This window comes from Camelus ferus, chromosome 12 (genome assembly GCF_009834535.1).
Source record: "Camelus ferus isolate YT-003-E chromosome 12, BCGSAC_Cfer_1.0, whole genome shotgun sequence".
NCBI lineage: Eukaryota > Metazoa > Chordata > Mammalia > Artiodactyla > Camelidae > Camelus > Camelus ferus.
In genome coordinates, this window is record NC_045707.1 from 41985910 (window position 1) to 42001690 (window position 15781).

A 15781-nucleotide genomic window follows, 5' to 3' on the forward strand; every position below is an offset into this window, starting at 1 on the left:
GGAGTTGAAAGAAAAAAATCCACTGTCACCCTCACCCCCTACCCTGGCCCTGGGCTGTCTTTGGGAGAATGAAGATAGGGGTAATGTTGTTTTGCAGGAGTTTGGCTTTGCAGGTGTTTAAACTCCCAGGCAGGCAAACTCCCCAGAACTAGAGGCTTATACCAACTAGAGTTTCCTTTAGTCATTACTTTCATATTTATATATCGCTTATATTTAGTTTATACATTTTTTCTTATTAAATCTAATTTTTACTGTCTTCACTTTGTCTTACATCATTGCCCTATATTTATTTGAAATATCAATTTTTATCCACTGGAAATCACCCTTTTATCATTTTTTTCCTTTACATTCTTTTAGATACAATTTTATTGCTTTTGTATTTTTTAATCTTTTTTGTTTGTTGTACTGATTTTTCTTTTTGTCTGTTTTAGCTCAGTTGTGTAAACCATTTTCCTGGTGACTGTGAGAGCAGGAATTTCATCTGTTTTGTTCACCACTGCATCTCTTATGCTTAGAATAGCATCTGGTACACAGTCAGTACTTAATAATATTTGCTGAAAAAAAAATTGAATTAATTATTCAAACTCCCAGGAGCTAGAGGCTTAATTAGTTAATTAATAAGAAGACAGATAGTTTTAAAGATACCACATGATCCAAATCAAGGAGGCTGGATGAACAGAAGAATAACAATAATAATAAAAATAATAAAGATTCATCAATGAAATAACAATAGCTAATGCTTATTGAGCACTCAAGTGTGCCAGGTACAGAGCTAGATGATTTAAAAACAATGTCTCATTTTTTTCTTTATGGAAACCCAATGATAATAGTAATAATAGCAGACATTTACTGAGAGTTTCCCATTGGCAAGTATTATGTTAATTGCTTTACACACATGACCTTATTTAAATCTCCCTCAAAGAGTTTTTTTCCTTCAGATTTGTTTATACATTTTTTAGTTATATATGTCTATACTACATGAAAATAAGTTTGAAAAGACATACATCAAACACTAAGATTGGTTATCTCTGGGACAAAGGGTTTTCTTGAAGATGAAATGAGTTAGTACATGTAAAGTCTCCAGAAAAAAACTGCACAGAATAATCACATGATGTATGTTATTTATCTGTTATCATCACGTTGCCAATATCATCATCTCACCCTCCTCCTCCTCATCTTTACCATTATCCTCACTTTACAGGTAAGGAGCCTGAAGCCCAGAGACATTGAGGCACTTGGAAGAGTTGGGAAGAGAACCAGCTGGGTTGGAATCTACGTTGTCTGCCTCAGAGTCCTACTCTCCCCAAAATTTTCGTAACACTTATTACAAAAGGCTTCCAATGCAGTGAAATAGTTTCAACCCCAACTCTTGTACCCCACTCTAAGATGATTTGACCTATAGAGTTCATTAGGATCGTTATTATATTTTATAAAACAGACGTCAAAATCAAATAGGATTTCTGTAAGTTTATACATGAGTCTGACTCATAAACAAAAGGCCCACTGGAAACACTCTACATCTATTTTACACACCAGAATTATTTCAATAATTCTAGAATCTTTTCTAAAGCTTCAGAACTAAATTTAATGCTGGTTCGCTACCTTACATAAACATATATTCAAAAGGATGAAACATTACCCATTTACTCATAAAATGCCTTTTACAGATGCTACCATTCTCTTCTGACAGGGGTATACTCTCCTGGCATGGAGACAATTGTGAGTGACACTGACCTATTTGGGAATGCAGCCATTTCAAATATCCAGCTAGTCAGATGCAGATCAGTTTTGCGAGCTGAGGTCTGAGGTTTGAATCAAAATTCATCCAGACATCAGCACATTTCCATATGCTCCACTGATAACTGAGGGGGAGGGAAAGCTCTCGATTTAATCTAGCGCCGAGGAAACGGCAGTCATTGTCACCCAGCATTATGCTTGTGTTCTGCAGTCGTTACTTAAGAAAAATCAGAATTTACCTCATAATGCCATAAATACCTATGACAAATAAAACATTCAGAAAAATTAAAATATTTCTAACAAACAGATACAGAGATCGGTGAAATCAGGAAGTTTAACCATGATCTTTATTTGGTTTTTAAGTTCTAAAAAAATTTTCTCATGTGTGTGTATCACATTTATGAGAGAGCTGCAGTAAAATCCTAAGGTAAGAGGGGTACCAGGATCTTTACACATAAAAATTTTACTGAATCCTCACAAAGGCCCTGTGAAATAGATACTATCCTTAACTTGCAGATTGGAGGCTCAGGGAAGTTATGCACTCTATCAACTAAGGATTGGCTGGCTGGATGTGTGCATCCTCTACTGCAAAGGCAGGACAACTGAACACAATCTTTCCCAGATTCCCTTGCCACTAACATTGTGGATGTGACTTCAGCTCTGCCAAACAGATGCTCTTGTAAGATACTTGAAAAGTGGAAGTGAAGCAAGAGCTGTGCTTCTGTTGTTTCTGCTGCAGGACTATGGAGTTTTGCTGTGGCAGCATCCTGGTTTCCAGTTGCCAGCTTCCAGGGCACTGAGAGACTAGACACAGGGCACTGAGAGACTAGACACAGGGCATTCATTTTTTACGTGGACAGATTTAGCAGGCATACCACGGCTCTGGAGCCTGTAGCGAAGGTACCTTGCAGTGAAGGTAGCTTTCTGATCCCTAAATGGCAGCTAAGGTGCCATCTTCCCAGAGTCAACAGTTCCTGTGTTAGCTTCCTGACCCCATATCTTCTTGAATAACAACTGCCCTGGCAAGCCAAGTTCTGCAGTGTGGCTCTGAACATCCTCTTGGAGACTCAGTACAGAACCTGCTCCTCTGTCCTTCCAACGTCTCCGGTATTAATTCCTCACTGCTTGAAATTTGGTTTCTGCTTTATTTTGTTCAACTTTGGCTACTACAGTAAGTGACTTGCTTACCCAGCCAAGAAGTACAGAGCCTAGATTCAATGCATGCCTGTTAAATGCCAGAGCCCACACTCCGTGATGGAAAGTTATGGAGTGAAATTCGTTTTGCATCTGGTTAAGTGCAGATATCCATGTGGTGTGGGGCTGGGGAACCAAGTTGGCCAAGCTGTTAGGCCTGCCTAGCCCGGGACACTGGTTCTTTTACTTGTACTCTGCCCTCTTCTGTGCACCTCCTTCTCATTCTCTAAGCTGATTTTCATTTGTTTTCTTTGGAGAACATATAAAAAGCACAAAGAAGCCAAGTATTGGCTTTTCAGTCACCAAAGCCTAAGCCTCAGGATTGCCGACACCAACAAAATTTCCCCAAGTTGGGAGAGGCAATCAAAGAGCTAAGACATGTTAAGTATCTGAGAAGGTCCTGAGCTCTACCCCTCCCACCTCTAATCCTCAGACTGAGTCCTAGGATTGGGTTCTGTAGAAACTCCATTTGGAAATCCTAGAATAGAGGAATTCTTGGAATCTTTCCTGGAGAGGCCCTCAGGATTCCCTGCACCCAGTGAGGCATAGGAGCAGATGAAATGGCCACATGGTTTCTCTGGGCAGCCAGGCATTTCACTGAGACACAGCAGCAGCATCAGGAACCCACCTACCCAAGCAGCAGGGAAGAAGGCGGGGCCAGACAGGAAGGAGGAGTGTGCTCGGGAAGCCAGGATGGTGCTTCAGAGACCTTTCCCATCAGTGACTGAAGACCAGAGAGGGCAGCACCCAACAAATGCCAGACTGTGTCAACAGCACCAAGAACCAGAGCCCCACCCCCAGGGCCCAATCCCTCCAGACGCTATATAATCTGGAACTCAAACAAAACCTCAGAAGAACTGAGTAGAGTAATACTGAATTGATGAAACAAAGTTTCCACCACGGCTTGAAATTGAATTAAATCCAGTTATATAAAATAAGGTTATTTTTCTCACGCACCACACCCTGAGTGGTGGGCTCTCCACTACAGTCTCCAGTCAATTCTGACACTAACCCCCGAGAGTCACTGGCCTAGAACAGGGGTCTGTCTGTCCCATTGCCTATTTTTTATTTTCCTGCCTATTTTTGTAGGCTAAATAAAGCCACAGCCAGGCCCCTTTCTTATGTGGCTGAGTTTGCAGAGTTGTGTAATTCCAACAAAGACCTCTACGGTGCAAAGCCTACAGTATTTACTACCCATCTCTTTACCAAAAAGCATTGCCAACCGGTGATGTAGAACATGGGCTCTGCCTACTTCCGTCTCCTCTCCTCTCTTGCACTCTTGTCATTTTGCTGTCATTATGGGGGCAAAGTCTCAAATCAAAATCAATGAAAAAGCTCTGCCTTTCTCTGCTCTTAAAAATGTACCTATGTCCACAGCCAGCTTTTCCTCCCTGAACTCCCCAGAGGATCGGTTACCCTTTGACCTGTTTTCTGTACCCTTGTCTTGTGACTCTGCACTTGTCTAGTGGCCTCCTCTGACTTCTGTATCCTCCATGGGCTTCTCCTCCCTTGCCTGCCTTTAGAGTCATTGTTTCTTAGGGTTGTCCTTGGGACTCTGCTCTCCCTCTATTTACCCTGCCAGGGATTCTGTTCAGGAGGATCAGTTTTCACCCCAGTGTTCACCTTTAAGGAGGTGAGCTGGCCCAGGTTACTGACAGCAGGGTTTTATTCCCTTGGCTTGGACCGTATCAATAGCTTAACACCTCAGTGGAGCACTTGATTCTCTTAGGTTGGCCACCAAGTTAGTCCATATTAGCCTTGAACGAAGAGCTCAAAGAGTAGAATGATCACTTAATGGTTAATAATAGAGACTCTGGAGTTAGATTTAGAATAGGTAGATTTGAAGCTACACCCCCTTTTAGCTAGCAAGCCTTGAGAAAGTTGATAAACCTCCTGTGCTTCACTTTCTTCATCTATAAAATGGGGATAAGGTATGAGAATTAGTAAGTTTTCTACCGAAGTGTAGTTAATACATCATATAAGCTATTAGCCCTGGCCTCTAAATCTCAGCTTCTTTTTGAAATGATATGCTTATTCCTTACCATGAACACATTAATACCTACTTTCCATAGCTGCTGTAAAGACCCAAGAAAATGTTCATAGAATGTCTGCCTTAAGAATTGGCATGCCATGGGCACTGAAAATTGTAGATTCAAAAGTGTTTATAATAGGATCTTTCTTTTGAACCAGATTTTCAGAATAAACTATGCATGTTCTTTCCTATTTCTCTCTAAGCAGGAAACATGAATTATATTAGACTTTGTGTCTTTCTAGACGTACTTTTTTAATCTATTGAATTTTCCTTTTGATGACCTATGGAGAAAGCACTGCCACCCTTGAAAATTTCACAATCACAATACACAACCAAGCTGCTTAACCAGATGAGTCCCTTCAGGTGCCTTTTTGCATGTAATTTACACCAGTAGTTCTCAAACTTTAGCAATGAGGGCTTGTTAAATCACAGATTCCTGGGTCCCTTTCCCAGAAATTCTGGTTCAGTAGGGCTGGGTGGGGCCCTCAAATTTGCATTTCCTACAATTTTCCAAGTAATGCTGATACCGCTGGTCCAGGGACCACACTTTGAGTAGCACTAGTCTATACAGACAAGGTGAAGAGGCCTTTGGTAACCTGGGTCACTAGCAAATAGAATAGATCTTGTCAAACAGCTGATAAAGGGTAGGGCATCAACATTTACCAAGATGAGCAGAAAATAGTCCCATTGCCACTATGCTTTATGTTAGTAGATTCTAAGACCATAACGATAATAATGATAAGCATTTATTAAGTTTTGACTATGTACCAGACTTTTTTCTAAGTCCATCACACATACTAAATTTATTCTTACATTTTTATCTTATGAATGTCTTTAAAAATTAATACTGTCATTCTCTGGATCATCTCTATGACCATCTTATACTGCCATTCAAACTAATTGCCCTCATTTTAATTTGTGTCATGATCTCATTAACAGCAATAAGTATGATTTATTTGTCAAGAGCCAGGAGAAAATGGCAAAGGTAAACTTCATATGCATGAGGTGTATTCAGCTCAGGGATGGCCAGATGGAGCTCTAGACGAACCAAGGTTTGGATGAACCAACTGTTTGAACAAAGAAAAGTAGTGGGGAATTGAGGCCTCACATGCCATGTGCTATAGGCATACAAACTCAAAAGAACCTATGCTTTAGTAACATTTTGAGCAATAAAATAATGGACTATTTATAATCTATATAGTAGATTATTTATTTTGTAGTTTTGTTTACATTTCATTTTGAAAATTTGTTTATGTTCCTGTGTTGTACTAAAAATAGCATCAGGAATTTGATAAAAGCAATTTGAATCAACATTAGAGACACAAGAAATGGCTTCCTTCAAGAAAGCTCAATACATAACAAGTTTGAGAAATTCTGTACTATAATAGTACTTTTAACTGAACAGTCTATATCCGTGGTTCTTGATGATGTGATTTTGCCCCCACCCCAGGGGACATTTAGCAATGTCTGCAGACATTTTTCATTGCCACAATTAGGGGGTTGCTACTGGCATCTAGTGGGTAGAAGACAGGGAGACTGCTAAACACTGTACAATGTATTTAAGACATGTCCCCACAACAAAGCATTATCTGGTCCAAAATGTCAGTAGTATGTGATTCAGAAACCTTGATCTAACATTCTCTTTCATCAATTTGTAGCAATAGGAGGGGCGAGATGAACTATACATATTTTTTGACTTATGCAATACAAACTAGGTTGGAAGACAAGGCACAGAGACATGAAATAACTAGAACATTATAAACTATGGTTCTATAGATTCAGAAGACTTAAAGAATGTCAGAGGCCAATCAGTACAGTTTCCCTTACAATGCAGGAACTTCCTGTATGAGGACTCAAGAGGTTCATCTAACCTCTTTTTGAATTCCTATAATAACAAAGAGCTCATTATCACCGGAGGCAGGAAGCCGCCAATCTCACTGTTGGAAGACTTCTTGTGTTAGAAAATTATTTCTTGAATTAAGCCCAAAATACACCAGTCTATAAGCTTCATCTTTTGGTCCTCACTTTGCCCTCCAGAGTAATGATCCAGCCACTTTTTGACTAAGAACTACTACAAAGTTCTACTTCTTTTATGTAGGTCAGCAGTTGCTTTCTCAACCCTATATGTAGAAATTTTATTTTTTACTTTAATCCAACTCTCAGGCTAGTCATTTTGAAACCATTTTACTTTTTCTAACCAATAAGCAATCCCTTCCTGCTTTATTTTCACCCTTTTTTCAAAAAAAACTCTCACATAAACAGATTTTCATCTCCGTAAGTCCTGCTCAAAATAAAAATTGTCACAACTGTCACTAAATATGAGGGTTGGTTGAAGTGTAGTATTTACTTTTATCATTTGGAGGTGGGGAAGAATATTGCAAAATTGCAAATATCATAAAAAATTGTGAATGTATTTTTATAAGGTAGAGTTATATATACTAAGTATCATTGATAAGCATGGATTTTCACTATTTTCATAATCCCATTTATTCCACATTTACTACCTACCAGACACTGTGTTAGAGGAGGAGCTATGAGGAGCAATAGTCGTAGAAGACATAATCTATGCCTTCAAAGAATATATGTTTTTTTACCTATACAAACTTTTCTCTCCACTGAAAAGGATGTATATTTTGAAGGCCATAAATAAGATCTCTTAAATTTTCTTTATAGATCTGTTTTAATTTTTAATTTGGGGGCATAAATACTACTTTGCTCTTTAAAAATCTAATGAACTCATACCAAATTTTTAAGAGGTGACTAATACAGTTTTATACAATCTGATCATGTGAACTTCCAAAGGCTTGAAATGTCCTAGAGCCATGCTCATGTGGCTGGGTCCTCTGTTTCTTTTTACGGCAAACACTGGCATCTGGGAACACCAAATTGACACACTGTTCAACAAATTCTGCTCAAGGGACAGTTCGTAATCAGTTTTCAATGTCCTAGAAGCTAACAGAGTGCCTAATACATGGTAGCCATCCCATAAATATTTGTTGAATGAACAAATACAAAATTAAATAGGTGAACCTCCTAGTCCACTATGTTTTTTCCTCTGAAATTTTACGAACTTATCATCTGTGCCCTTATTGGGAAAATGATCATATAGGACTTTATATAGAGCCATTTTCATATTTCACATGTTATATTTTACCCACCCTAAATGGATTGCAATTTCATTGATTTCCCTACAGCATTCATTGCTCACAGATCTATGTTCCTGCTAAGTGAAGTATTTGTTGAATATAGATAATTATTACTTCCTTTTTTGTTTCCTTTTGTTTTACTTCCTCTTTTCTTTCTCAATTAACTAGAGTATTTAAAATGTATTTTAAAATATTTATTGAATAAAGTCTTAATCTCCTTGACCTTAATTTTAAGACATGAGTTCAACAATTTCTGTTTTTTAAAAACAACCAAAACAAAATCCACATCATAAATTCCTTCTAATTATGTGTGAGATTGTGAATAGGAAAAAGGTTACTTATATCCAAGATAAATACTCTAAAAAGCTTTTCCAAGAAATCTATGAATTCCCAAGAAAATAAAGAGATAGGAAGAAGTAGGAGCAGAGGATGAGAAAATGGGAAGTTATTTAGGAAAAGAGAAGAATCCAATTTGAGGGATTTCAGCAACCAATATAGAAAAACATTACTAAGGATAAACCTACCAATCCAAAGATGCTTACCTTTGCACCCTTCACAGGTCAGTGCATTGTAATGGTATCCAGATGCTCTGTCTCCACAAACCACACATAGCTCATCCCCTTTTATTCTTCCTGCTGATGTGCCCAGTCGGGCCTTCTTTGTTACAGGAATCTCCACTACCTCAGTCTCTCCTTGGTAGAGAGTCTCAGTGGGCATTCGCCTGAGTTCATATATTCCAGGAGAGTACCACTCTTCAGGCTGCTGGGGGTAGAAACCCAGGTTGGAATAATAGGAAGATGAGGAAATCTGTGGTTGAACTTGGGGAAATTGAACATTGTTGTATTGTGAGTATGGTTCCACTTCTAGATTCTGTCCCAGAGGACCTGTTGTTTGTTCTGTTAGCACACCTGAACAAAAGTGACAACAAAACTGGAATTAATGTCATCATTCTATAAATAAAAGAGGTAGTTTACCATATGGTTAGGAGTGTGAGCTTTAAGAAAAGACTGAAATATTTAACCAAATAAAAATTAACATTTTAATAGTAAAAAAAACTATGAAAAAGATAAAATTAAAAGCTCAGAAAAATAGCTGCAACATAGAGGACATACAAAACACTCATATCATTAATATGTAAAGAGCTTTTGCAAACCAATAAGAAAACATTCAACATGGGGAAAAAAGGAAGACAAACAGGAATGTTTAAAAGAAAAAGGAAAACCGAAAGGAATGTTAAAAAAACATTCAACATGGAAAACATTTGACAACCTATGGAAAAAAGGATAAAGGATGGGCACATACACAAGTGCTATCCTTTGTCATTTGTGTCTCACAAAAGCCTGTGAGGTGGGTAACAGTATGATCCCCACTTACAAATGATTAATCTGAGGAACAGAGAAGTTAGGCAACTTTACTCCTACCCACCTAGTAGCTGAGATAGGAACTTTGGGTCTGACTTCAAAGCCCATGTGATAACTTCAGATGTGTGAAACTTTAAAGCATGATAGTAAAACCTTTTCTCTTTCTCCCTCTGTACTTGAGTTCTTTAGTTTCTTCAAAGCCTCCGCTTGCAGGTGACCCGTAACTATGACTGAAAGACTCTGTATGACCCTACCTTTTCTTTCTTTTCCAGCCATTTCCTAAGTTCTAACTTCCATATTCCTTGAATGTGCTTTGTTGCTTCCAGACTCAGCACCTTTCCCACATGCTGCTTCCTGAGTCTGGAACCTTCCTCAACACAACCATCTCCTCTGAGAGTGCCATCTCACTATTCTCCACTTATCTCTAAATTTCCTTTTAGGTAGAGCTTCTCTTGGGAAGTCTTCTCTGACCCCAGGTCCCTAGGCATCTTGGCCCTGAACCTAGTGATACGGTACTTATTACCCTGCCTGACTCTCCCTTTGCTCATCTGTAAAGAGAAGACTCCTTGTTGGAAGATCTTATAGATCTTCCTTACATCTAAACCTCTACAAGTATATGACTTAATGGGCATTAAAATTCAGGGCCTTTCTACAATAGCAAAGTGGAAAATACGTATATTAAATGTTTATTGAAAAAAATGTTTTCTGCATTGATCCAGGAAATGATTGATGGAACACAAAATATCCAATATCTGTGCAAAATCACTTTCCTCTCTTTCATGCCCAACTTATCCATATAAAACCAGCAATGAGTCAGTATATCTGGCAGACAAAAAGTTCTGGCAATGATGCTTTGTCTTATGACTACAAAATGGAAGAATATAAAAATATGGAATTATTACAGAAAAAATAAAAGATAAACTATAAGCAAAATCCTGATTTAATAACTAAATATGATTAAAATTCATGGAGTGAATACAATTAAAAAGAACTAAAGGCATTAAGAGCATTAGTTTCACTTATAACTAGATTTTATCCTCTAAGCCATCTTACCCCTCACTCAATTCCCTGTCCCCACCCCCAGCCCCAGATTCTCCCCACCTACAGGTCCCATAATGTTAAGTAACATGCCTAAGGTCAAATAATCAATTAATGACAATCTAGCTTCTGCAGAATCTAAGGAAATGTGCAACTGTTTTCTCCTTACGTGACAATTCTATGATCTTTGAGCATTATTTCAATGAAATAAATCTTTTAAAAACCAAGGGATACACTGGAGTCCCAACTCAAGTCAAATCATGTTATCAGTGTCATATCAATCTCTGGAATCATCTCAATTAAAATGAAAGCTTTCACAAAGACATTAATTCTACTAGATAAGAACAACAAAACATGGTAAGAATACATGATCAGTATACAATATTACTAAATAATGCCTCTGTTCCCAAAGCACATCCTCTTTTGAGTATTTCACAGTATCCCCACCAAATCTCCACAGAGACAATATACAGGCAACTTACAATTTAAAAAACCAGCATAGTGGGACTAGAATTACTTCTACCTTGAGCTGACTGTGAGACCTTGAACAACTGCCTAACATTTTTCAGTTTCAGTTTCTTCCGTAAAATGGGGTTACTAACACCCAGCCTTGCTATCTCATAAGGTAGTTCTGAGTATAATATAAAGTTGTTGAGAAAAAGTTTTGATAAGTTGAGTGCCAGAAAAAGACATGATTGTTTCCTGAAGAACCCAGCAAAATCTTGATTCTAATCATAACTAACTAATAGTTACTTAATAACTATTAATACATATCAGTCTGTTTTGATGATATGTTATAGGATACTTGTTTTACTTATATATATATTGAACACTTACTATTTGCCATACTCTGTGCTAGGTTCTGAGGATACAACAGTGAATAAGACAGATAGAAAACAGATAGATGAGGTCCCAGACTTTTTCTTGTTTGTGTGCTTGGGGTGGGGAGGGGTGAGGGTATGTCAAGGGCTGGGATAAAACCAAGTAAACAAATACAGAATTTTCTGACAGAGCATAAGATGTGGAGAGGACAGAGGTAAACTTTAGAGTGTACCTTCTGAAAATGTAAACCTAGTTCTACTTTTTTTTTAAAGAATGAGACAGATTTGTGGAACAGTACCAAAGCACACATTTTGCTTTGTTTGTTTTATGAGGGGGAGGTAATTAGGTTTATTCATTTATTTATGTTTGGAGGAGGTACTGGGGATTAAACCCAGGACCTCGGTCATGCTAAGCATGCACTCTACCACTTGAGCTATACCCTCCCCCCTAGTTCTACTTTAATACATTGTAAAGGGAAAACACATATATTTGAATTTATGAGTGATTCTTATGAATCAGAATATTTTTCAAGAATATTTATCAAGAAATAAGAGAATTTGGATTTCTTTATAACAGAAAATTCTCCATGAGAGTTTAGGGAAGAATTCTCAAACAGGAACTCTTGAATGACTCCGGGAGAGTCTGAGATCCCCTGCAAATGGAAGCAAAATTCTTCTGGGTAGAGAGTCTCTAGCATTTAATAGTTTCTCTAAAGTACCATTTAAGGTAACTTTCTGTGGAAGTGTTCTATATCTTCCAATATGGTAGCCACTTAACCATACGAAATATTGAACATTTGAACCACACCAATGATAATGAGGAAATAAAGTTTTCATTTTATGTAACTTTAATTAAAATTTAAAACTAAACAGATATATGTGGCTAATATTAGACATATTAAGACAGCACAGCTCTAAGGTATTTGTGACCAGAACTACTATGTACCCAAATGGGACAGTCGGGTTCATGTAACAAGGACGGCACTTTCCCATGAAACTACAGTTAGTTTCTGATGAGCCTGATAAAGGGTTCAGATTATATCCAGTTTTTCATCCCTGTCACAAAGCTGACCCTAGTAAACGTTTCATGAATGTTTGCTGAATGTTTTATGAATGGAAAAATTGCCTTCTATGCCTTCCTTTATTTCCTAATCCATGGTTTCTTAATAGATGAGACGACTTGGTCTGTGAAGTTGTTTCCCATTTGTGGTGCCAGGCCTTTGCAATGTTGGTGTTTCTCCCTGGCTGGCTTCTCAACCCATTGCCTCCTCTGTGAGGCATGTCCCTGTTTCCCTTATATACCCTCTGAATACACTTCTACTGCAGCACTTAGAAGCACGTACCAATATTTTTGTTGGTTTACAGGCTTATCTTTCACACTATACCATTTGAGGTGGTAGGACACACTCATTACAAGAGTCCTACTGCGTAGACAAATCTGGATTCAGCTCATCTGCAACTTGCTGGATGTGTGAACTTGAGAAAGACATTGAACTTCTTTAAGTGTCTGTTCTCTATAAAGCTGGGATAATATAGTAATTGAAACAGAATATAGTACCGAGGTGACAGGTTGTAATAAACTAAGACAAGGAATGTAAATGGAATAGTGCCTGAATACACATAAACCTTCAGTACGTTTTTGTTATTGTTGTGGTTAGTCTGTGAACTCTTTGGGGGACTACACTAGATTACTATATATTACATTCCCTTTTTATCTTCATTCCTGGCACCTTACACAAGCCTGACACAATGTAAATCTTTAATAAAGGTTTATTAAGTTGAAATAATGGAAAATTTACTTCTCCAGCCTTCCCACTAATTTCTATTTCTAAATACAGTGCTGATCAGTCATTTTTAAACATCACATCTCAACAAAACAATACACTGCCAAGTCTACAACCAAAAATACCTTCAAATTGTAGTTATTGTAGAAATGATTAGTTTTTCTTTTAGCTGGAAATTCAAAAGGTAAGATTCCATTTTGAAAAAAAATCTTAAAGCAGTCAATACTCTATTATACTGTCTATATTCAATTATAATCTGTATTTTACTTTACCAAAGACAAACAGCCTAGGCTTAAAGCTGAACTCTTTACTCACCTGATTTTCCATTGACTATTGGGAGAATCTGCTGTGAAACTAGTTCAGTAAATTAGTGTTTTTCTTGATTTAAAAAAAATGTTTCTCACCACAACTTACAGTTTGAAATACATCTCATATCATGACCTCTGCACACAATTATATACATGTGTCTAAGTAACTGAAGCAAAATTTCCATGAAATAACACTACCCCTTACCTCTTGATATACATTCTGATATTTCTATTCTATTCTACTTCTCTATTCTATCCTATTCTAGGTCCTAATGCTGGTCACAAGCCACAAAATAGACTTCATGACCCAGTGGGATTTGAAACTTGCCATTTTAAAAACACTACATTAAATAATGTACTGTAAATTTTTTTCTAGTGTCCACAAGCATTAATATTAGAACTGCCTAATGTTTAACTTGGAAGAGTGGTGTTAATTTTATGTAATACCCAGGGAAGAAGTATAGGAAAAACACACTTGTATTTAATCTTAATGAGATACTCACCTGCATGGAAACCCTATAAAAATCACCCCACCCCAACTTCTCACCCCAGTCTTCTGGTTCTGCTTGAGCCATCGTTGACAGAGATCTGTAACTGTAATCTCAAGCAAAAGTCCCCCATGTTCCTCAGTCCAGTGGCAGAAGCTTCACCACGAGCACCCGTGAACAGTCTCTTACCTTTAGCAGGCTTCACGCTCATCATTTCCATGGCAAATCCTGACGACATGGGGCTATGACAAGGTCTAATTTGAATTGGATTTTCTAACTCCTGAAACTGCATTACCATTCTTAGCTTACTCACAGCAACTGAAAATGAGACTAGGTAAGGAGTGACAGAGGCCAGAGGTTGTGTGGTTTACTGATTAACTTCATTACAGAGCAGAATATTTGTAAATGTTTATGAGAAAAGTCCTCGATGCCAAATTGCCTAGTAAGCTGGAAACAAGTCTCTTAGATAAACATTTTGGGGGAGTACTTTCCAGTTTAAGAACTTTTAGAGGACAGATTTCTGTTCAGGGCACTCAAAGTGGATCTGGGGGTCAAGTACTGTGTCCTAGGTCTTGACATTTGTTCCTCTCAAAAGGGTACAGAATGGTATGATTTTGTAATGTCAGGAATCATTAAAGCATAATGCTTAACAGCATGAGGCCAATTAATCTGGGTTTATATCCAGTGTTATGGGCGTAATTGTGTCCTCCCTCCCAAAAATTAGTGTGTTAAAGTTCTAACTCCCAGGATCTCAGCGTGTGGAGACAGGGTCTTCATAGAGGCAATCAAGTTAAAATGAGGTCATTAGGTTGGTTCCTAATCCCATATGACCAGTATCCTTATACAAATGGGAAAACTGTATTTCAGAGTCAGAAAGTCATTGAGAAAAGACCATGTGAAGAGACACAAGGAAAAAGTCACCTGCAAGCCAAAGAGAGAGACCAGGAACAGATCCTTCCCTCTCAGATTTCAGAGAGAACCAACCCTGTCAACACCTTGATTTTGGACTTCTAGCCTCCAGAATGGTGACACAATAGATTTCTGTCATTTAAGCCACCAAATTTGTGTTTGTTTTATTACAGCAGCTTTAGCAAACTATACCTGCAGGCTTCTTAGCACTCACTAGCAATGTGAACCAGGGACAAATTCCTGAACCATTTTCTGCCTCAATTTCCTCATCTGTACATTGGGACTGATCATCACACAACCTCCTAGAGTTATACTGAGGATCAAATAACAGAATATTTATAAAATGCTTAGGACCATGGGTGGCTCCCCACCTTCATTATACTGATATCATGATTATTCAGTTTTGGGCTCATGTTGTAGGGTGGCTTGCTCACTGAGCAGGAATAATTTCTGCCGCATAACTTGTAGATACCAAATTGTGGCTGTTGGTTATTTTTTTTGCAAGGGAGGGCTTCGGAATAGGACTCAGTAGGTCCAGGGTTGGGCTCAGGAATAATGCAGCCAGACACACTGTGTAACCTTAGGCCAGACTCTCAGCTTCTGTGGACCTCATTTGTCTCCATCAACAGATGGTAAAACATGGATAATAATTCCTGCTCTATCTCCCTCGTGGACCTGTTGTGAGGATAAAATGACATAATAAATATGAAAGCAGTTTTAAAGGGCAAAAGTGATCTATAGAAACATGATAATCACTGCTCAGCCATTTCTACAGCCTTTACAGGTTTATAAAGTAGTTCCACATGCATTAGCTCGTTTGCTGTTGACTTGCACCCTTTGAGGAAGGTACTCTTTATGATGCCCACTATCTTTCACCCTATTTTACAGCCTTGGAAAGGCAACTCAGTGAAGTTAAAGGATTTGTCTAAAGTCAGCCAGCTTATGATGGATAAAGCGAAGGCT

At 38.0% G+C, this 15781-nt stretch overlaps 1 protein-coding gene across 3 annotated transcripts in view; it reads right to left on the reverse strand.

The window, feature by feature from the left end:
* The window catches only part of NR1H4 (nuclear receptor subfamily 1 group H member 4), a 64833-nt gene that overhangs the window by 29292 nt on the left and 19760 nt on the right, over nucleotides 1-15781 (reverse strand). Inside the window, exons 1-2 of one of the 3 annotated variants that reach the window (XM_006193338.3) lie at nucleotides 14099-15003; nucleotides 8652-9017 (exon numbers count right to left, since the gene is read on the reverse strand). In XM_006193338.3, coding sequence (XP_006193400.1) covers nucleotides 8652-9017; nucleotides 14099-14207 — 475 coding nt within the window. In that variant the 5' untranslated portion in view covers nucleotides 14208-15003. Of the gene's footprint in view, nucleotides 1-8651; nucleotides 9018-14098; nucleotides 15010-15781 lie in introns of those variants that run through there. The other 2 variants (XM_006193337.3, XM_032493549.1) reach the window with 2 other exon arrangements.